We start from the raw sequence: 23339 nt of genomic DNA on the forward strand, positions 1-23339 counted from the left end.
GTCTGTCTGAGTGACTATTCTTGGTGAAATTCCCCTTACGTTTGCACTTTTCAGCACAAAAACATCTCCTCTATTTCACCCATCTCAGCACTATTTCTGCCTGATGATTATGAAATTTACAAAAACATCCCCATCTCAGCATTGCTTGATGATTATAAAAGTTACACATGTGCATTAATCAAAAGCTCAAAAGCTCCAAAACCTGATATCATAAAGGATATATATTTGATATACTTGCATTACTCAAAAGCTTACTATTAATCCGAAGCTAAATAATTTTGATAGATATTTGGTAGATATTTGATATGTGATCGATAACCACTACTTCTATGCAGAGCATTTTAAATCTAGGCTAATGTATGATGTATGATTTCTATGTAATTTCTCCGACACCGGGCAGTGCTGATTAAATGCCTGGAACCGTTCCAGGCCACTGTAATTACGGTGGCACCACCTTCCTAACAAGCTGGGACAAAGGAATTTATATTACATTATACTGTATTGTATATGCTTCTTGCATTTGAAAAGTAGCTAGTTACACTCCAAGCTGCAAAGACAACATTGCTAGGAACAATGAATGAAAATGTTTTTTTTTATTATCGTTTTATTACGCAGATATTTTATTAATAAAGACAAAACTTTGCAAATTGACTGTCTGTTCTCAATACAAATTTTCTACAGCTTCTACACATTAGATATGGCTGTATCACAACCGAAATCTCTAACTTATCTTCTCTTCAGGAGCAGAGCAGGAAATAAATTACAAAACATATGTAATGACTGTAGTGTAGTAGATATGGCCACACTTGTACCTTTTTGCCGGATGTTGCATTAAGCTTCTTTGTGTGTAAATCTGTCAGTTCTTTATGCACAGAGGTCATAAATGTGAGCAGTGTCACTGTTCTATCCTAGAACAAAACTCTATATTGGAAGATATTATGAAGGCTTATACTTGTAATGCAACATATATTATATTAGGCTCTAACTGTCCCAAACAGGAGATATTCACTGGGAAACAGATTATTTACTGATTGAAATACACCTCAAGACATATATGGTAAAATTTGATAGATGATCATAACAGTATCAAACAGCTCTTCTAAAATAAGATTATCTTTAACCATTGAATAAAGCTATTTCTGCAAAGGCATAAAGATATCATACAGGTGACCATGGAAATAGTGCTTACAAACACATTTAATAGAGCTTTTATTCTTATCTTCATTTTTATTATCTTTTTATTTGATTTTATTTTCTTATCTTTATCTTAATTTATTAAAAAGAGCGATTTACTTAGTGAGACACTCATTAAGATCATTAAACCACATTCAGTCAGTTCCAACAATTACAATGCTGTTTATTTCACAATACGATTGAGACAGTTGACAAACTTGTCAGTTATCCACAGATGACAGAAATGTTGCAATTCCTTTGAAATGTTTCCTATTTTTTTGTCTATCTCATTTCAGATTACTGTGATTGCAACATCAAATACACACTCTTGTAATCGGCACAACATTTTGCTATCTTTCAGAACAGTGCCACATCCTGCATTATAACATCTACATATAAACAGATTATCTCAAAGTCACGCATTACTAGAAGAAGCTCAGAGTCAGTGTGGGATTTGTGCAGGTATGAAAAATTAAATTCATTAAAATCATTATTTACACTGTTTAGAGTGTATCATCTATATCATAATTTCTGGATTAATTTAAAGCCGCTGTTATATTTTTTGATGTAATGCAGATGGACCGAATGAATAATAACTTATTTCAGTAACTCTAAATGTGTCTACAAATATTTTTAGAGAAGCAAAGATATAAAGATCAGACATTAAAGAAAGGAAAAAATATACATTATATCGTCATTATTAGCTTGATGTATTATTTTAAAAAAACATTATGCCCAGGTTAGGTATATATTTATTAAACAGACTATAGAATGTTCATTAATATAATACAAACATAAATGAGTCTAACAGACTTAAGACACTCAAATTAGTGGCTTAAGGTTGACCTTCCAAATAGTTTGTTGGTATTGAGGTGAAATGGTTAAAAGCTGTCAACTTCAGGAAATTTTTTGTTTTCATTTTTTTGTTTTGTTTTCATTCAAAAAAGCTTCTCTGACCATACTGCACACTTGGGAGTAAAATACATTTACATTTGCGTGCAAAAATTGTAAAATGTACTGTAAAAATTGTATATAGGCATTGCCTACTTTCTAAAGATTTTCATCTCCTTTCATTTGTCTTATCTTCCAAATTTGGATTATTCTGTCTTTCTTCATTTTTATAATAATATGTCCAGAAGTTTTATTCCTCTAATGCTACAGCAATTTGACAATGGTGATACATATTAGTTCTTTACAAACAGCTTTATTATTATTATTATTAGTAGTAGTAGTAGTATTATTATTATTATTATTTAGTCAGTCAGTTAGTTAGTTAGTTTGTTAGTTATTCTCCCCGTATTGTTATTACGACAAAAAATTGCAATTTGTCATGATTCCAGCTTTAGCTGCAGACTAAAAGTTAAAACTTTGACTTTTACAAGGATTTTTAATAAAAAAAATGTCTACTTACAGAAAACATTTTTATTCATTTTTAAGTTTTTCAGCATCTGAAATACGTCAACATTTAAAATGTCACTGTAGAAAGAGTACATATTTTAACACATTTACATTAATCTAATTAATATAGTTAAAATCCCATGTAACTAAGTGTACAGCATGTTGCAGTTTATAATTTTTTCCTTTGTTTATCAATAAGGATGTAGAAAAATTATACCAGAGCTATGTGTAGATTTGCTAATGAAATTCAAATGCACCAACATTAAGGCTTTTATACTTGAAATATTTATCCCTGGGTCATTGCAAACTCTGGGTAAACAGAATCCTAGGTAATCTTATTTCATGTTTCACATGACTCATATTTTTAATGCATAACAGTTAATCCTGGTTATTCATAATCTGGTCTTTAAACCCTGGTTAAAGTTATTATTTGCATATTTGCACATATGCTGGATAAGTGGATTGTGTGACCGGTTTAAATAAAAGCTTGTTTCTTGTCTTGTTCCTAAGCATCTAGCTGTAACATTCCAACACCACATTTACACTTCACACTTGTGCACCACAATACAGCACCTGCTTTGAAAATTACATGTGAATCAGTTCCTCTATTTATGGTTAAAAGTGGGGTTTAGAAAGAGCTGTGGTAAGTGCATTGTGAAAAACACCTGTAAAGAGATATACTTCCTTACAGATCAGCAGAACATGAGATCATCTGTGTGCATTGCTCTGGTGGTTCTGGTTCTGCCTGTCGTGCAGACATTTGTCGCAGTAGGCAGTGGCAACACGCATGTGACCATCACCGGCAATGCTGTAATGAAAAAGATCTATGAAGTATGTAAGGCGGTGGCTGAGTCAGAAGGAAGACCATTCAAGCCATCAGTGAGTATGATTTTGATTTAGTTTCACTCTCTCATTCTCGGGTTAAGTTCATGGGTTAAATTCTGAATGAGCAACATTTTCATCTCCATTTTACGTGTCATAGGGCTCCTCTGCAGAAGAACTACTGCATGCATGTTTGAGTACAAACACTGGTCAAGTGTCAGGTGCCAAGTTCCATGAAGCCCTGAATCAGATTTACATGCAGAATGGAATTGTGGATCGTGACTATGCATCCAGTAATCCACATCATTTCAACAGTGAGGCTTTTACAAAGGGACATTCTCTGATCAGCCAGGGTGTCGCCGCAGTCAAAGCCAACATTCGTGAAGATAACTTACAGGCTGCTCGGGAAACACTGGGAAGAGTCTTACACACACTGCAGGTGAGAGAATCTCTCTGATACTTCAGGTAGCTTTCATTATTAAAAAAAACATGCTGTAATATTACAACCTAATTGTAAACTAATGTATAGATATGTCTCTTAGGATTTTTACAGTCATAGTAACTGGGTGGAGCTGGGCTACAAGAAAACTTACACCAACCTCATTAAACCAGATCTCACCATCGACAATGTTGCAGGTAAATGTTGTGTGACGACACTTTAAAATTCCATTGGCTATTTTAAATAAGATAGATTCCAGTCCTTAACAAGTGTCTGTTTTTGTCTAAAAGAAATATTCTAAAGTATAATTTATGTCACATTTTGACAAACCCTTGTAATTCTGTCTTACTATTTTCTGAATTTGTTCCTATCCATAAATCACTCCACTTCTAATCAAATACAGATTTTATTTAAATTACTTTGAAATATTTTCCAGGCCTTCTCATAAAGCAATATGTGTATAAACAAGGAGATCACTCAGGCTGGTCTTTTAGTCATTTTCATGAGAAAAACGTAAATGCACTTTTTAAGTTACTCTCCATTATGGAACACATTGACCTAAGAAATAGGCCACACCTCTGTCCTATTTTAAATTTAATTTATTTCGTTATCAGTTTCACTTTGTTTAGCTAACACAGCCATATAAAATGCTGTTTTATCTACGCTATTCATTCACATATTTTTTATTTATTCAATTTATTTGTAGGTTTTCGGTTTTAACAGGCTTTCTTTATAGTATGTTCTTCCTCATCCTTTTTTATTTTTATTTTATTGACTTATTGTCCATGTTTCCACTACTTTTCACTTATGATCATCAACATTAAACTTAATTTGAAAATATTTTTCCATTTATGTTGTGTGTGTGTGTGTGTGTGTGTAGAGGTGGACACCCCAACCTGCAGTGACTGTGCCAGTGGTACTTGCTCGAACCCCCTGCTGCCCTCCATTTTACAAGAGAAGAAACTCACATCAGGATACATGGGCCTGAATTCTCCCAACAAACCTAATGGTGTGAATTAACATCTGCTGTATTCTACACATGGCAGAGCAGGCTGTAATTTCTAGCGCCCTCTGCTGCACGTAAAGTGAATTGCAATGGCAGCTAAAATACCTACAAATCTCCCTTTGGTCCTAAATGATGTCAGCAGCTCCTTTACCAAAACATATATAATAGGTTAAGTAAAATAACAGGGATGAGAGGAAAAAAAGCAGACCTATGTTCCAGAGGAAGTCAGAAACTATAAAACGATTCCAGATCTATTGCATTATAATGCTACTAATCACAGTTTTCAACTATAAAAGGTGACAAGGACTCCAAATATAAATACATATACAAAAACTAATGTACAATCTATCTACAAGTACAATTTGTCTGTCTGTCTATCTATCTATCTATCTATCTATCTATCTATCTATCTATCTATCTATCTATCTATCTATCTATCTATCTATCTATCTATCTATCTATCTATTAAAATATACATGTTCACATTTGAATATAAACACATGATCATTAGAATAACAAACTTAAGCCGCTCTGTTTACACCTGTAAGAGGATTTTTTTTGTTTGCTTTAGGTAAATGCAGTCATGGTGGAGGTGCGGATCTTACCAGTACCCAAGTTCCTCGTGGTGGGATAAATAAAGATGAGCGCCTTAGCCATAATGCAGCTTTACATGACACTGCAGTCGCACTGGCAATAGATGCTACTGTTGAACTCCTGGAGGATGTTCGTGGAGCTGTGGGCAATAAAAAATATCTGCGGTAAGAGAAAGGACTGAGTGCTGGAGGACATGTAAACAACATGTAGAAATTGTCGTTTTTTAACTTGCTTTCCCTGTGTGTTTTATCTTTCGTCTATTTCTGTTTCAGGATGATGGGCATCGCTCGTACTGCTGTCTTGTGCTTTGTAATTGATACAACAGGCAGCATGTCTGATGACATCGCCGAAGCTAAGAGAGTTGCACACAGTATCATTGACAGTAAGAAAGGGACGCAGGATGAACCTTCAGAATACATATTGGTCCCGTTTAATGATCCGAGTAAGTGGATATGCATTTAATCTGTTCAACATTTGTATATTCTTCCTGTTTAAAAGGCATCACTAGGAATATCGTTAGCCTATCAACTCCAGAAATTCAGAAAATATTCATCCATCCATCCATTCATTCATTTATTCATTCATTCATACATCGTTAATAACACATGGTGGACATGGTTTACCTTGAGCCTATACTGAGTGTGAAGCAAGAATACATCACACCATACACATATACTGTTTTTACACATGGGTCAGTATAGCCTTCATGTTTTTGGGAGATGAAAGGAAACCCATACAGTCACACGGGAAGATCATGTAAAACTGGTGCACAGTAACATATAGCTAAAAAAAGCTCTGGATTGGACAGGGGACTGCACCAAACTTAAACTCACTTATCTATCCATTCATTCTCTCTGCACTGCTTATCCTACTGGGTCACAGGGAACCTGGCATCTACCTGGGGCAGGATGAAACTGCAACACAAACTATTGCAGGACAGTCTATAGTGTGTGAACAAGTGTCATTCACACACCATGAACAATCTTGAGCAATCAGGAGGAAACCAAAGTTACCAGAGGAATCCCTAGGCAAGAGGAGAACATGCAAACTCCACACACACATGGCAGAGGCAAGATTCACACCCCCAACTCTGGAGGTGTGAGCACACGTGCTAACCACCAAGCCACCAGACCTCACTTCTGATCTTCTGCATCATTTTGGCTGATGCTTTTGATCCTCAGTACATTACAGTTAGTGGTGAGAGTTGAATTCACAACCTTCCAAACATTGTCCCAGAGCCATAATGACTGAGCCACCTCTTTAGTTAGCTCATGAGCTGAGTCAGGTGTTTTGAGTATAGGGAACACTCAAACCTGTGCAAAGCAGTGATTACATTTTAAAAATAGAGGCACAGATATAGAGTATGTAATTGTGCATCCTTTTTTTCTCTCTCTTTTTGTGTTCTTTTTAGACTTTGGACCTCTTATAAGGACAACAAACCCAGACGTAATGAAGAGTGAGATTTCAAAACTCACTGCACAAGGTGGTGGCGATGAACCAGAAATGTGTTTGTCAGGACTGCAGGTATAACCTGTCTGCAATTACTGACATCCTGAAAATCCTCCATAGACTAAATCACACTTGAGTTTGCATAGCTTTGAAATGATGCATTTGTGTTTCTGTCTCTCTCAGCTGGCTCTGACTGGAGCTCCTGCCTCCTCTCACATTTATGTTTTTACTGATGCCAGTGCAAAAGACATACATTTAAAAAGCACCATCATCGCCCTTATCCGCAGCACCAAGTCCACAGTAAACACTTCAGTCTTCAGACTTCACATGATTATTATTAATATTTTGTTGGTGTAAAATGTTATATATTTTATACAGAAATGTAATTATATTTATTCTAAGCATGTTTATTGTGGCAGTATTATTATTATTATTATTATTATTATTATTATTATTATTATTATTATTATTATTATTATTATTACTGCAGCATGATGTAGCACCTTTTTAACTATTGCTTCTTTCATACACTCAGGTCTCTGTCTTCATGACAGATAAGGTAAGACTTACAAGAGCTTTGGGCACACAGGGACGCCCAGGTTTCCAGGTGTATTATAACTTGGCTTTGGCCTCCGGAGGTCAAGCAATACAGGTCACAAAAGCCAACCTGCCCAGTGCTACTGACATCATCTTAGACACCTCTACAGCTGCCTTGGTAAGAAATCTGATTGAATCTGAACCTAAACATATTCCTCTATTGCTCTCTTATGGTATACCTTTACACCATGTTGGGAGATGTGTAAGAGCCCTCCTTCTGGTTTGGTTGAGAATTTTCATAAAATTCATACCTGAATCAAAGCCACAATTATTGCATTAATTAGGATTATGTTCATCTCTGTAAATAAGGATGAGTCAATTTCTCAGACTGAGAAATCCCAGTTTATTTGTTCATTGTGGCTTATTAGTATGACTTATTTTGTACTACTCCTTTAAAAGCAGACCGTAACAGCATAGTATCCAGAAAGGTTCATTACTAAGCTCACATATGGATAAAGACCTGACCCTTCATCTCTGAAAGCTTCTTTCTATGTACTACTATATTCTGCCTTATATCGGCTATATGGTTTCATTGTAATCCTTCCTAAGCACTAGGGTTCCTTGTATGCAAGGGATCTTTTATTCTATACACTGAGTGGAGGACAGGTATAATACAAACCTAGTAAGCTCACAAGGGAAGAGAATACTTTAATGAAACCTGGTTTACAGTTTCTTTTTTGCAATATCTGAAGCAGTCCTGGTTTCCATTAAATGAAAATTCAGTTTTCATTCACTCTCGGCCAGGCAGAGGAAGAATGAGAAAATGAGAATTAATTTTTTTTTCCGTGATGTGTTATTTGTCTGTTTCAGGTAACTGTCCTGCAGAGAGCCAGGATCCCGGGTCGTGTGGAGAATTTCCCCTTCCTATTAGATGTATCGTTGTCCAATGTTACTGCCTATTTGACAGGAAATAACCTCAGGTTCACTCTGCATAATCCATCAGGTGAGTCCAACATAGCAGTGGAACTGTACTTCACAGATTAAGCATGTTATAGTATTTACTATAATCATTTTTATTAGAATAACACCAATGATATATCACGTGAATGCTTTTTGTAAAGAATAAAAGGCAACTCATCAAGTTTAATTATTGTAACTGGGAGAATCCATAGAGGTTGAGAGATTTTCCTTCAGTTTAAAATATTCTCCTAAGTACAACACTGACCTGACATTAACATTAAACTGTGTTTATCAGGTGTGTCGCAGCCTCACACTGTAAGTAACGGACCTCTTGCTACGATTCAGACTGTAGGGAACCTGCAGCGGCTTCACTTCAATTTAAATGAAACAGGCCTGTGGAGCATCAGCATGGAATCTACAGAGGCCTACACTATCAAAGTGACAGGTGAGCAGGTCTGATAACTTTTGGACTCTTTTCTGGTGATAAAATTCAGAATTGTCAAGGCTGTAATCCAACTGGTTCTCTGCATTTCTGTTTGGATTCTATTAGGAAATGGCATTTGCATTTTCACATGAACACAGGGACAGTGAATTTTTCTGCAATATATTATTGAATCCCCATCTTTAAACAAGCACTTAGTGGCAGGTAAACAAAATAATCTTGCATGTTTGCCAGCAGGCTGTGGGGAAAAGGTCAGCCATATGGTTGGTCATCTGGCAAATTGCCTCTTTTGTCAAATTAGGTTGTTCATGGACATGTGAGTTGTCAAAAGACTCTAGCGAATGCTAGATGTATGACTTGTGAGACATCCGGCGAGCTTAATCCTACAATTGCTACAGCTAATAGAGTGCAAAATGAAGTAGTAACAGTTCACAACAGTTTTCAGTTCACTCTTATGAGTGAATACCCTGAGAATTCCTTCATCCGGCTAAAAGAGTGTTGACAGTATAACAATATATATATATATATAAATATATATATATATATATATATATATATATATATATAATTGTGTCACACAATAATATATATTGTGTCACACTGGAGCCCTGGAATAGCTTTTTTTAAATGTTATTTTAATGCTTTTTTTTTACACCAGCTCCAACAAAATAATAAAAACTGTAAATGGAAGTTATAAACTATAAACATATTATGACATTTTTTGTCATATTTCAAATTAATCATTTTACATGTAACAAAGTAGTAGTAGTAATAATAATACCTGATAATACTGACTAAAGTGTTGTTTATGTGTTTGTTCGTTTGTTTGTTTGTTGTTCAATTTCAGGTCAAAGTGCAACAACTTTCATTTATGACTTTGTGGAGGAATTTACCGGACCCCACTCAGGATTTGCTCTTATTGATGGTCGGCCCCAGCAAGGTTCGAGCAATCGTTATATTTCATTATTTCATTTTAGGATCAGACAGAATATAATAAAAGGCTGCGAAACTTTCAACCAACTGATCAGAAGCAACTGCACAATAATTGTATGAAACGCTATTATTATTATTATTTTATAATGGCACACACTTTCACACCTATTTAGCATAGGCAGGAATTCTGGGGGAAACTAGAGAAACTGAAGGAAACCCATGCAGATCTTCACACAAACAATAACCTGAACTTATGATTAAACCATGCATAAACATGCCAATGAAACAAAGCATAAAAACTATAGCTATGAACTAATCAGTAATAACAGCATGTTGAAAAATTAATTCAATCATGTTAGTTGCTGATCCTGACATTTGTAAGCAAATGCTTTTGAATAACTGGACTATTATAGTTGAATACTAATGTTTCATACATATTCATTTTCTTGTTTGTTAAAGAAACATGTATCTATTTAATGAATATATAGAATAATAATAATAATTTAAAAAACCCTAAACATAGTATTCATCTCTCTTATCATTGTGCATGTTCTCTCTTTTGTACTTTAGGCATACCTAAGCTATTACTGACAATAACTGGACAGAAGGGTGCTGAAGCTCTGGAGCTACAGGAAGTTGCTCTAGTGGAAGTTTCGGATGCTAGTGTGGTGAATGGGACCATAGAAGAAATGGGTGGTGGAAATTTTCTGTTTACTGCAAATCAAGTTCCAGAAGGAGAATTTGTAGTTATGATGAAAGGAAAAGATATGACCACCTCAAGCTACTTCCAAAGGCAGACCACAACACAGATGTCTCTGTCTAAAGTCATTATCAAGGTACGACTCTCCTTTTATTTGACATAGCATTAATAAATGGTTTGCAATACATTAATCACACAGAGAATAGTCTATTTTCTCATTTCTCCTTTGTCCCATTTAATATATTTCATGTTTCCCTCCCTGTAGGCTGTAGTAGGCAGTGCAATGGTGCCAGGAAAAGAATTTGAAGTGCCTTTTACTGTGTCTACTGCTGGAATCGGTGGAGTCTTTACGATCAGTGCTAAGAATGACAAAGATTTTCCTCTGAAATATAATCCCCAGTAAATATAGTACTTCATTTTGTGATGAATCAAATCATTTCCAAATTTAAGTGTATCCCTTGGCTTCACATCTAAAATTACCAAAGATTCATCATTCTAATCTTAAAACATGTAGAACCAAGTCTAATACTGGTAACATATCTGAATAACACGTATAATAGTTTTTGTTTCATCTTAGACTTACTGTGAACACTGGAAGTAATGCTTCAGGCACAGTGAAGGTCACCCCTCCTGCAAGCACTGCATCAGGAACTGATGTCACTCTGACCATTCTGGCAGAAGGGCCCAGAGCTGAGGATTCTAACTACGCCGTGCTCCGACTTTCTGTCGTCGCCGAGGTAACTTGCTTGACCTTGTTACCATAGTAACTAAAACCTTTAAGGGGCCTTCAACAAATCTTAAAAAAATGTATGAAGAATTGATAATCATTCTTAATGATAGAGAATGTTCTTCTGATGAAGTACAGACTAATGCAAAACTGGGCATCCATTTATGACAGAATAAGAAAACAAGGAATTATTATTCATAATTACCAGGAATTTAGTATGTAAGTTTTTACAGACGTTCCTTCAATAAAACAAATAGAGCAAATAGTATATATGACATTATTAATAGTGGGCAAGCTCTGAATAATACTGCTTTAATACTTTTCTTAGTATTCTCTACTGCAGAGATGTACAATCTTATCCACAACAAGCTGGTGTGGGTGCAGGTTTTTTAGTCCAATCAAGCAGGAGCTACATCTGATTCCACCTGTTTAATCAACTGAACTTAGCTATCAGTAGACTCAGGTGTGGCTTCCGCTCGGTTGGAATGAAAACCTGCACCCACATCGGCCCTTTCCAGAGAAGACTGGACACCCAGTCCTCTAATACCTTGTGAGTCTGCAAGTCTTTAGAACAATCCCCAACCTCTTGCATACTCTTATATCCTACCTCACTCAACTCTTGTCTTGTTTGTCTTGAAATATACTCTGCCAAATATTACACATTCACTACTACTGATTTTTTTTTTTTGTAACTATTTGTTGAGGATTAAAAGGTATTCAACAAGACTTATAATAAGACAATAAATATGAAATATTTATATTTTGTAAATATTATGTTTTATTTGTGTTTAATTTTTATTTATTTAGCTTAAATACCAAAAAATACCCCGAACAATGAAGTAGTAATATAGCAACTGACTGCTTTAACGATGAAAAGTAAATAACACGAATAAGAATATTTTTGAAGGCAACGTACTGGTGGAAAAATAATATAAATAATAATAAGTTTATATTATATTAAATTAAAAAAAGAATTCATGCCACAGTTATTTTTTTTATATTTATTGTTTGATAAAAAGAGGTATCTCTTGAACTCAAAAGCAAATGCATCTACAGTATACACTTTCACTATTCTTTAGTTATTAATCTATTTTTTTTGTTATTGTCCTGAACAGGTAACTGACTTTTCTTCTCCAAAGTGTGAGATTGTTGGTGTAAGTCCTATCTGTCCATCTGACTGCATCCAGTCAACCTGGGACCTGTCTGTCAACATCACTGATGGCAATGGTACTGGTATTGAAAGGATCTACATCCAGAAAGGCAGTGGCAACTTTGTCTATCAGTCTGTGGAGGATGGGGGTATTACCGTAGTGATGGCTTACTACAACGCCTCCTGCTGCTCAAATGATGTAATTATTACTGCTGTTGATAAGGAGGGAAATGTAGGGAGATGTGCCTACACTCTCCAGAGGAGTGGAGGGGTTTCTCCCAGTCTGTCCCTGCCTCTGTGGGCCTGTCTTCTAGTTTCAGCCCTGAGCATTGTGCATGATGTGCTTCCATTGTAATGAAAAATTCAAAAACAAAAATAATAATAAAGTACTGATGCAATCACATAAAAAAGAAACACCACAAATGAAAAAATGAACACCACAGTGTTTAGGGTCAAATGTGAGTGACATGCTATCATCAGTCCATTTTCGGTAGCACACATGGTTAAAGGGAATCTGGAGTCTATCACAGTGGACTCCAGGCACAAGGTGTAGGACTCCCTGGACCGGGTGTCAACCAATAACAGGGCACAATCACAGACACACACTATAGACAATTTAGAGATACCTATCAGCCTACCACATAAGTCTTTAGACTAGGGGATGAAACCAGAGTACCCCAGCAAAAACCTGAAGCATAGGGAGAAAACTTCACATACATACACAGGGCAGAGGCGGGGATTAAAACCCAAACTCACTCACACAACATCGTAAATATTTAAGACACTTTTCATAACCTTCTAATGAGGATATGAAGCTAGTGGGTGCCAGTGTTGGTTCTGCAGAAGATAGGGATAGGTGGAGAGAGATGATTCGCTGTGGTGACCCCTGAAGGGAAAAGCCGACAGAAGAAGAAGAAGAAGACTTTTCATAACCTTCTATTCACCTGAGAGCAACAGAGATCAAAATAAAAGTGTATAAAAGTTTGATATTGTTTAATCCAAAGCAAAGGGAATTTTTGTCACTTTGTAATTCCATATTATCTTATATAAAGTACACACCAGCCACCGGGTGGATCCTAAAGTTTTGGACAGAGCTTTAATGGTCAGTTTGCATAAAGAATTTTCATGCAGTGGACCAAAGCCTGTAATGGGGGGACTGGTAGTGTGAGGCAGATATAAACCCTGGTACCCCCTGGGAAGTTTCTTCTAGAAATTTCTTACTAAGTGGGTAAATGACCATCCATATCTTATTCAACCCTTAATTGAATTTGAGCAGAGCATTTGTTTAGCATGTGTACTATGCTTTGAGTTCATGTGTACAAATATTCATAAATAGACTATATGGGAAAAATTAAGAACAGCTAACCATCACATCCTTCTTTGCTCACTAAAGATCCTAATCCATGGACTGTTATAATAGTATCCACTCTTCTGGGAAGGCTTTCCTCTAGATTTTGAAGTGTAGCTTCAAGTGTAGCTGCTGGCTGCAGCTTCATGACCCCGATATCTCCTGGAAGAACGGTGACATCCGCAGGTGGGCCCCTTCCTGTATAAAAAACTGCTTTCAGGAACACACTCCTCGTCCATGCCTCGCTACATCCATAGAAAGCCCAGGTTCAACCAATCTAATATCGCTCCCTCAGGAATATTCCGACCTGCAGGAGGTTTTCAGTAAAGAGAACGCGACCAGGCTCCCACCACACAGGCCATGGGATTGTACCATAGAACTCCTGCCTAACACCACACCACCCAAGAGTCGAGTTTACCCTCTTTCTATCCCTGAGAAAAAGGCCATGGAGGACTACATCGAAGAGGCCCTCACTGCCGGATATATCCGACCCTCTACATCGCCGGCAGCTGCGGGTTTCTTCTTTGTGGAAAAAAAGGATGGAGGGCTCCGGCCATGCATTGATTATCGTGGTCTGAATGCCATCACTGTGCCTTACCCCTATCCACTCCCTTTAGTCCCGGCCGCCCTCGAACAGCTACAAGGAGCGAAAATATTCACTAAGCTCGATCTGCGCAGTGCTTACAATCTGATTCGGATACGAGAAGGAGATGAATGGAAGACAGCCTTTCACACCATGAATGGACACTACGAGTACTTAGTCATGCCATATGGACTCACCAACGCCCCAGCGGTTTTCCAATCCATGATAAATGAAGTGTTCAGAGACATGCTCCACAGTCACGTTATAGCTTACATAGATGACATACTGATTTATTCATCCAACTATGAGCAACACGTTTTCCACGTTCGTGACGTACTTCACCGTCTAGCAGCCCACAACCTCTTCGTAAAATTGGAAAAGTGTGAGTTCCACCGTTCCTCCATAACGTTCCTGGGCTATGTGATATCTCACAAGGGAATAGAAATGGATCAGTCCAAAGTATCAGCGATCACATCCTGGCCGGAGCCCACCAACATTAAGAGCTTACAGCGATTTCTGGGGTTTGCTAACTTTTATTGCCGATTCATTCGGAACTATAGCACCATAGCCAGTCCCTTGACCTCGTTACTAAAGGGGAAGCCACGTAAACTCAGATGGACTGACCAAGCCAGCAATGCCTTCAGTAAGCTCAAGCAAAGCTTCTCGTCTGCCCCCATACTCCGGCACCCCCGACCAGACTTACCGTTCACAGTAGAGGTGGATGCCTCTAACAGCGGCCTCGGGGCGGTGCTCTCTCAACGCCAGCCAGAGTCAGGCAAATTACACCCATGCGCCTTCTTCTCTCGTAAGCTAACCCCGACGGAAATGAACTATGACGTGGGTAACAAGGAACTACTAGCCATGAAGGCTGCTCTGGAGGAGTGGAGACATTGGCTGGAGGGGGCAGTTCACCCGTTCCTCATTCTCACAGATCACCGTAACCTAGCCTATCTACGGGAAGCCATGCGTCTGAACTCACGCCAAGCCAGGTGGGCATTGTTTTTCTCGCGATTCAAATTCACAGTCACCTATCGTCCTGGGTCCAAAAACGGAAAAGCAGATGCGCTCTCTAGAATTCATGAAGTCTGTGAACCCTCCGTTCACCCGGACACCATCCTTCCGCCTTCTGTGCTGGTTGCTCCCATACGTTGGGATTTCATGAGTGAGATCGAACGGGCCTGCACCTCCGAGGCACCCCCCCCAAACTGTCCACCCTCCAAGCGGTTTGTGCCCACGACACTCCGTCACAGACTGATTAAGTGGACCCACGAGAGCCCCAGCACCGGCCACCCAGGTATGCACCACACTACTCAGCTACTGCGCCGGACCTTTTGGTGGCCCTCTCTAAATCAGGATGTTGAGGGGTTTGTACGTTCCTGTCCCGTGTGTGCCCAGTCTCGAACCGACCGCCATTTGCCTGAGGGCCTGTTGGAACCGCTACCCGTCCCACGACGCCCCTGGTCGCACCTCTCTATAGACTTTCTCACAGACCTCCCCGAGTCGCAGAGCTTCACCACGATCATGGTCGTCAGACCATGTTCTCCAAGGGGTGTAAACTCATCCCTATGAAAGGCCTACCCACGTCTATGGAAACCGCCGTAGCTATTTTTCATAACTTGTTCCGAAATTTTGGCATCCCTGAGGACATAGTATCAGACCGAGGGCCACAGTTTACCTCTAGAGTATGGCAGGAGTTCTGTAAGCAATTGAGGATCAACATCAGTCTGAGCTCGGGGTACCATCCCCAGTCCAACGGACAAGCCGAACGCCTGAATCAAGAGCTGGGGAGGTTCCTGCGAGTATACTGTAGCAAGGAGCAACATAGATGGAGTGAGTTCCTCCCGTGGGCCGAATATGCCCAGAACTCCTTAACCCATTCCTCTACGGGGCTGACGCCATCCCAATGTGTACTAGGCTATCAACCACCTTTATTCCCATGGACCGAAGAACCCTCCGATGTCCCCGCAGTGGACGACTGGGCTAGACATAGCCAAGAGACTTGGGAGCGAGCCCATGTCCGACTTCAAAGGGCAGTACGAAGACAGGTAATTCAGGCCAATCGCCGACGTCGGCCTCACCCAGCCTAACAGGTGGGTCAGAGAGTTTGGCTATCCACGCGTAATTTGAAACTCAAACTACCCTGTCGCAAACTCAGCCCCAAATTCATCGGCCCCTTCAAGATCGTTCGTCAGGTTAATCCTGTCTCATATCGCCTGGAACTGCCTGCCTCTTATCGTATCTCGCCCACGTTTCATGTATCTCTGCTCAAGCCCTATCATGAACCTCAAACCGCGCGCTCCGATACCCATGAACCACCTCCTCCCCTGGACATTGACGGCTCCCTCGCTTATCGTGTTCGCACCATTCTCAACTCGCGTCAACAGGGTGGCCGCCTCCAATACTTGGTGGACTGGGAGGGGTATGGTCTGGAGGAGCGCTGCTGGGTCAATAGGCAGGACATCCTGGACCCTGCACTCATCAAAGAATTTCACCTGAACTTTCCCCACAGACCGGCCCCTCGCCCGAGGGGGCGCCCACGACGACAAACACCTGGAGGTGTCCCTAGACGGGGGGGTTCTGTCACACAACAGCCTGGGCCAGAACACCAGAGGGAGCTCTCGCCCGAATATTAACTATCTCTGGCCACTTCCGGTACTGAAGCATATTTAAGCAGCGCGCCACCTCAGCCTCATTGCGAAGCATTGTTTCCGTTTGTGTCACTTGCCAAGCCTTTATTCTGTTATTGTCTAGTTACCTCGTGTATGACCTTGCCAGTTTATCTCTCGACTTCGAGTTTCGGATTTGTGTTTTGGATTAGTTTTCTGAGTGTTAGCCTTCTGGTATTTGACCCTTTGCTTACGTTATCTTGACCACGATTTCTGCCTACCGTCCTTTACTAAATCTGCACATGGACTCTAACACTCCTCCGCCTGACGAGGCGTTACAATATATATATATATATATATATATATATATATATATATACAGAGTATATATATATATACAGTATATATATATACAGTATATATATATATATATATATATATATATATATATATATATATATATATATATATATACCAAATATATACCAAAATAAAGAAAATCCACATTTGTTCAATGCTTTATCAATTCAGTTTATTTATCTAACACATTTAATGAAAGTCAAGTCAAAAGTCATTGTCTGATCCTCACAGCGCTCCTAGACCTCAACAACTATAAATGCACAGTGGATGTATTTAACACACATCTTCCAGCAATGCGTTGAACAAGGAGAAATGATGCTAGGTATGAGATGTGTGTCCTGCAAACTCCAAATTTCTATGGGCTTTCCATAAAAATGACAGTCTGGATGGGGATGAAGCCAGGAGACTTGTGCAATGACGTTTAAAATCATTACCTTTTGACACAACATTTACAACAATAAACCTCTTGATAATAGCCGGCCATGGTTCTGCTACAGGGTCAGTGGTGGGTTCCTCAAAACTGTTAGTGTTTCCACACCACCCAGCATTTACACATGGTGATCTTTCTGCTCTAGATCCATCTATGGAATATGTTACATTAAGATATGTTACCCTTTTGCATGTCTTGGCAAAACAGTCAATCGCAGTTATACAATTTTCAGGGTACATTTGATGATACATGGTCAACATCGCATTTCCGTCCTCCTCATTCAAGATTGTTTGCTGGAATGGAGACAGAGGCTCCACTGTACAGTTTTCTAACAGCAGTCATTCTGCCAACATACAAACATTGTGGTTCAGATAAAGCATATCAGCTGTGTCATCATGTGGCAAAGTCCCAACCATTTGACTTTCTAAGATACTGGCAAATTCAGCACCATATTCACATGTCCATACGAAGCTGCTGACTCTGCTGAAACTGCCTCATTATCTGGACCTCAATTGTCCTATTGTTGTTATTAAACTTCCCAAGTATTCCATTAAAATGCTGAAATGAAAAGCACCAAAATGAATAAACTGGTCCGTAGTCTAACATGCATTCTTTCAAATGAAGATGTAAATGCATACTGGGGGTGCAGTGCAACAGGCCAAAAAGTTCAACAAATTTTGAAAGAAATGTCTGCAGGTATCCATCTGCTACTTCCAGCCTGTTTTGGTTCCACGCTTTGACTCGTGACCTCATCTGTGATTGGAGGAACATACCACATCACTGTGGCCTAGCACCTGATTGGCCGAGGAAGAGCTTGTGTCTTTGGAAAATGGAACTCTCCAAACCAAGGAGAAAAAGACAGCAGCGTCATTGTGAACACTGTGACAATGAACTGTCACACTCACAATACTTTGACCATAAAAAACGGTACTGCAAAAATGGAGTTTGGGAAAAGAAGTCTAACAATAGACAGTGTATAAGATGATGCATCAGACCTGCCATCCAGTCATGATAATACCGGAGAGATGCATACACAATCATTTGACGTCCTTGAACAGACTGGATTAGAAGAAGTTCAGGAGTGCGACAGTTCACACAATGGTAAGCAGCACAGTTTATACACCAGTTTATTATTAATGTAAATTTTAGTCTAGTTTGGTGCTGTTTTTCACTGTTGTGATTATTGTTATGATTTGTTTTAAACATTCTAGAAATATTTACGCTAAATGTTACCCTAATGTATGTATTGTTTTATGTTGTATAGCTGATGATGATGAAAGCATCGATCTGTTCCTTGATTCCAGTGATTCAGATGAAGAAGCAAATACCTTTCTGGTAAGCACATAACAACCTCATGACAAACTGAGAAAAAAGATTACTGGAAAGGTCATAAATAATGTATTATGAATTAAAACATTTAACTTGGTATAGTGTATTTTAATGTGCATATCAATAAGGAAAGGGACAATTGACAGGTGGCCCTTCCAACTAGGCACATTCATGTGCTGAGTGCTGTCATTTTCAGTGTTGAGTGCTGTCGTTTGTGATGCTGTGTGCTGCTGGTCCAGGATGAGTTGTTAATGTGCTTTTTATATGTGCATAGGATGAGTATGAGGCTGTGACATTTTCTTCGCTGCTTACAATGGCTAGACGTGGCTTCAGTTTCAGCACCCCCGAGACTCCTCAGCCGGGACGTGGGCTGGGTGACCGAAACACCCCAGTGAGTCCCGCAATGGATAACAAGATGCTACTTACAGCTATCACTGGCTTATCTCATCAGTTGAGCAAGTTTGCTGCCGATGTCCCCAGGGAGTTTAAGGCGATCAACGGGAGACTACAGTCTATCGAAGATCAACTTACTCAATGTGAGTCAAACGGCTGCTCGACGGAGGAACTGAAGAGGAAAAGGCGACTGCACAATCCTAAAATCGCGGTAAGTCTGAATTCTTCTAACGACATAACCCATGCTTTCATTTGGCAGAACCAGTATAAGTTTTGTAACAAAGCATTTTTACTTGGATTTTGGAGGAGGCAGTCCGTCGACTACACAACTCTAAGGCAAACTGTAGGCGCTATGACCCGGAGCAAGGGTACGGATAAAAGATATGGGCTAACATACACTCTGTTGTTTCCTAAGCAAATAAACACGCTGTTTTAACTCCATACTTTTTGCCTCCACAGATTAAGCTCGCCATATAATGAGACGGTCACCTCATTTTTACTGGGAGCACTGTCCATAAGCCCGGAATTGCACGATGAAGGCCTGGATAAAAATGACTTTGTTGGTAAGTAATTTTCACTGTGTTGTTGTTACATTTTGTTGTCACCATGTTGTTGTTCTTAAATCTGTTTTTGCTATTTATCTATGTAGTTAGATTTGGTTGATTTTTGTTTTTAACAAACCCATTCACTTGTTTCTAGTTGCCTGCAAGACATACTATGAGACCGTCTGCAGAAATTTCTGATACAGCCAGCCAGAGCTAGCAAGTGTGGCTGCAGCTAATAAGACCTCAGCCCGGAGTCGCCAGAGGAGGAAGAGGGTAAGACAGATTAGAATTAAATTCGTTTTACTTATTTCTGTTGCATTAGTATAAACTGTAATGATGTTCATATTGCTTATTATATGTAACAACTGTGTTTTCAGCTCTTGGAAGCGAGGCAAAGTGTACTGGCTGTGGACGAAGTGGACTTCTGGAGGGGAATCACCGCTGACATGATGTCAGATGAAGAAGACGGTGCTGTTGATGGAGTCTCAGGGTGGATTGTGAGACCTCCATCATTCCGCAGCCAGGAACTCAGCAATCTGTGTGCTAAGCTGCAGGCGAGACTAGAAGCCAGTCCAAAGTATGCAGCACTGCATCACCGGCGTCTGCGAACTGGGCTGTGGTCTAACAGAAGGCCACCACATACCTACGACCCCGAGGCAGCAAAAAGACATTTGACGCCAAATGTGATGCCATGAAAATAATCTCTGGCTCCTTTTTGTGTGTTCATTTTTCCAATGCCTTATTAATAAAACTCTTACATTTTATCAATATGTCTCTCCCAAATGTCTGTTTTCCTAATATTTGCTATTAGCCTTTATGACACCTATATTGTTATATAATATATCTTGAACAATTTTTTTAGATTAATAAATAAATAAATAAATAAAAAATATAAATGTGTATATATATATATATATATATATATATATATATATATATATACACTATATTGCCAAAAGTATTCGCTCACCCATCCAAATAATCAGAATCAGGTGTTTCAATCACTTCCATGGCCACAGGTGTATAAAATCAAGCACCTAGGCATGCAGACTGTTTTTACAAACATTTGTGAAAGAATGGGTCGCTCTCAGGAGCTCAGTGAATTCCAGCGTGGAACTGTGATAGGATGCCACCTGTGCAACAAATCCAGTCGTGCAATTTCCTCGCTCCTAAATATTCCACAGTCAACTGTCAGCTGTATTATAAGAACATGGAAGTGTTTGGGAACGACAGCAACTCAGCCACAAAGTGGTAGGCCACGTAAACTGACGGAGCGGGGCCAGCGGATGCTGAGGCGCATAGTGCGAAGAGGTCGCCAACTTTCTGCAGAGTCAATCGCTACAGACCTCCAAACTTCATGTGGCCTTCAGATTAGCTCAAGAACAGTGCGCAGAGAGCTTCATGGAATGGGTTTCCATGGCCGAGCAGCTGCATCCAAGCCATACATCACCAAGTGCAATGCAAAGCGTCAGATGCAGTGGTGTAAAGCACGCCGCCACTGGACTCTAGAGCAGTGGAGACGCGTTCTCTGGAGTGACGAATCGCGCTTCTCCATCTGGCAATCTGATGGATGAGTCTGGGTTTGGCGGTTGCCAGGAGAACGGTACTTGTCTGACTGCATTGTGCCAAGGGTAAAGTTTGGTGGAGGGGGGATTATGGTGTGGGGTTGTTTTTCAGGAGCTGGGCTTGGCCCCTTAGTTCCAGTGAAAGGAACTCTGAATGCTTCAGCATACCAAGACATTTTGGACAATTCCATGCTCCCAACTTTGTGGGAACAGTTTGGAGCTGGCCCCTTCCTCTTCCAACATGACTGTGCACCAGTGCACAAAGCAAGGTCCATAAAGACATGGATGACAGAGTCTGGTGTGGATGAACTTGACTGGCCTGCACAGAGTCCTGACCTCAACCCGATAGAACACCTTTGGGATGAATTAGAGCGGAGACTGAGAGCCAGGCCTTCTCGTCCAACATCAGTGTGTGACCTCACAAATGCGCTTCTGGAAGAATGGTCAAAAATTCCCATAAACACACTCCTAAACCTTGTGGACAGCCTTCCCAGTAGAGTTGAAGCTGTTATAGCTGCAAAGGGTGGACCGACGTCATATTGAACCCTATGGATTAGGAATGGGATGTCACTTAAGTTCATATGCGAGTCAAGGCAGGTGAGCGAATACTTTTGGCAATATAGTGTATATATAATTGCTCAGACTGACCAATAGCAACACATGTCTCAGCCAATCACAGGTGAACTTTCTATTTTGAAAGTTGTGGTTTCATTCATGTGCTAATTCACATTACTCACTTTGTACCTCCCCACACACCTCCCTCCCCATACATCCCATGGTATGATTCTGACTGTTTCTCTCACCCGCGAACGGGAACTTCCCAGGCAGTGAATTGTTGATAACTGCCGGTGATTAGAGAGGTCATCAGGCATTCACATGGACGAAAATCTGCCTTTTCATGCAGTGAATTTGGGAAGGGTAAGAAAAAAGGCAAAAAAAAAAAAATGTTAACAAATCCAATAATGTTCATCAGTATTCCAGGTGAGGGTCAGAGCAAAGAAATCTCTAATCAAGGGCAGAACACATTAAGAAACAGACCAGTTATAAGGCAGGGGCAGAAACAGGAACAATGGCATGTAAACAAAAAAGCACATGGTGTAAACTGACTACAAAACAATTGGTTTTCCTTGGGGTAACTTTTATAGGATAAAGATCTCATGGTTTAAGATCTTGAATACTCCAGGGCTCTGTCTCTAGCATCTGACAGTATACTGAGTGGTTAATTTGTTAGCTACTTTGTAACTGTAACTTGTCAAGCTACAAGATATTAAAAATCTGAACCAGCTTACCTATAGCTGAACTACGCTTTCAGCAATTTGACCATGTCTACTGGGTAGTGGTAACTAAATGTGATTAAATACTGAACCTGTTCGGTTTCACACACTGTCAAACACTGTTCTTTTGCACAGAGTCGGCGTTATGTGTCTTGTTTGTCTGCACTATCTTGTCTTGTCATCCTGTGCACTTATGTTGTATGTTTAGTTTTTAAAATATGCACCTCGTAGTATAGTTTAGTTCTATGTTTGTCTGCGTCACTGTACTTTGTCTGTGTTATGTGTAGCACCTCTGGTCTAGGAGGAACATTGTTTCACTTCACTGTGTACTGCATCAGCTATATATGGCTGAAGTGACAATAAAGCTTCTTTGACTTTGATTTTGACTTTGACTGTTCCGGGGCATTGTAATCACGGTGGATGCTGTATTGTGACACCACCTTCCTAACAAGCTCCGACAAAGATTTTTATAAGACAACGTTGCTAAGAACAATGAATGAGAACGTTTTTTTATTTTTTATTTTATTATGCAGATTTTTATTGCACAAAATAAAACCTGAACTCTATAAATGGTAG

General features: G+C 39.5%; 2 protein-coding genes across 2 annotated transcripts; both read left to right on the top strand.

Moving 5' to 3' along the window:
* The first annotated feature begins 1506 nt into the window (after positions 1-1506).
* LOC131347600 (von Willebrand factor A domain-containing protein 7-like) lies at positions 1507-13608 on the top strand. The gene is made up of 17 exons (XM_058381765.1): positions 1507-1635; positions 3263-3450; positions 3554-3832; positions 3936-4029; positions 4713-4841; positions 5410-5596; positions 5705-5874; positions 6844-6956; positions 7065-7181; positions 7417-7596; positions 8289-8421; positions 8674-8823; positions 9668-9760; positions 10324-10589; positions 10719-10852; positions 11031-11190; positions 12296-13608. The coding sequence occupies exons 2-17, from the start codon at positions 3274-3276 to the stop codon at positions 12683-12685; spliced, it is 2772 nt and encodes a 923-aa protein (XP_058237748.1). The 5' UTR covers positions 1507-1635; positions 3263-3273; the 3' UTR covers positions 12686-13608.
* A 3750-nt stretch (positions 13609-17358) lies between these two features.
* Positions 17359-20657, top strand: LOC131347797 (uncharacterized). The gene is made up of 7 exons (XM_058382184.1): positions 17359-18758; positions 18922-18992; positions 19261-19590; positions 19686-19747; positions 19839-19942; positions 20079-20197; positions 20302-20657. The coding sequence occupies exons 1-6, from the start codon at positions 18683-18685 to the stop codon at positions 20120-20122; spliced, it is 687 nt and encodes a 228-aa protein (XP_058238167.1). The 5' UTR covers positions 17359-18682; the 3' UTR covers positions 20123-20197; positions 20302-20657.
* Positions 20658-23339: the final 2682 nt, after the last annotated feature.

Source organism: Hemibagrus wyckioides, linkage group LG03 (genome assembly GCF_019097595.1).
Source record: "Hemibagrus wyckioides isolate EC202008001 linkage group LG03, SWU_Hwy_1.0, whole genome shotgun sequence".
Taxonomy (NCBI): domain Eukaryota; kingdom Metazoa; phylum Chordata; class Actinopteri; order Siluriformes; family Bagridae; genus Hemibagrus; species Hemibagrus wyckioides.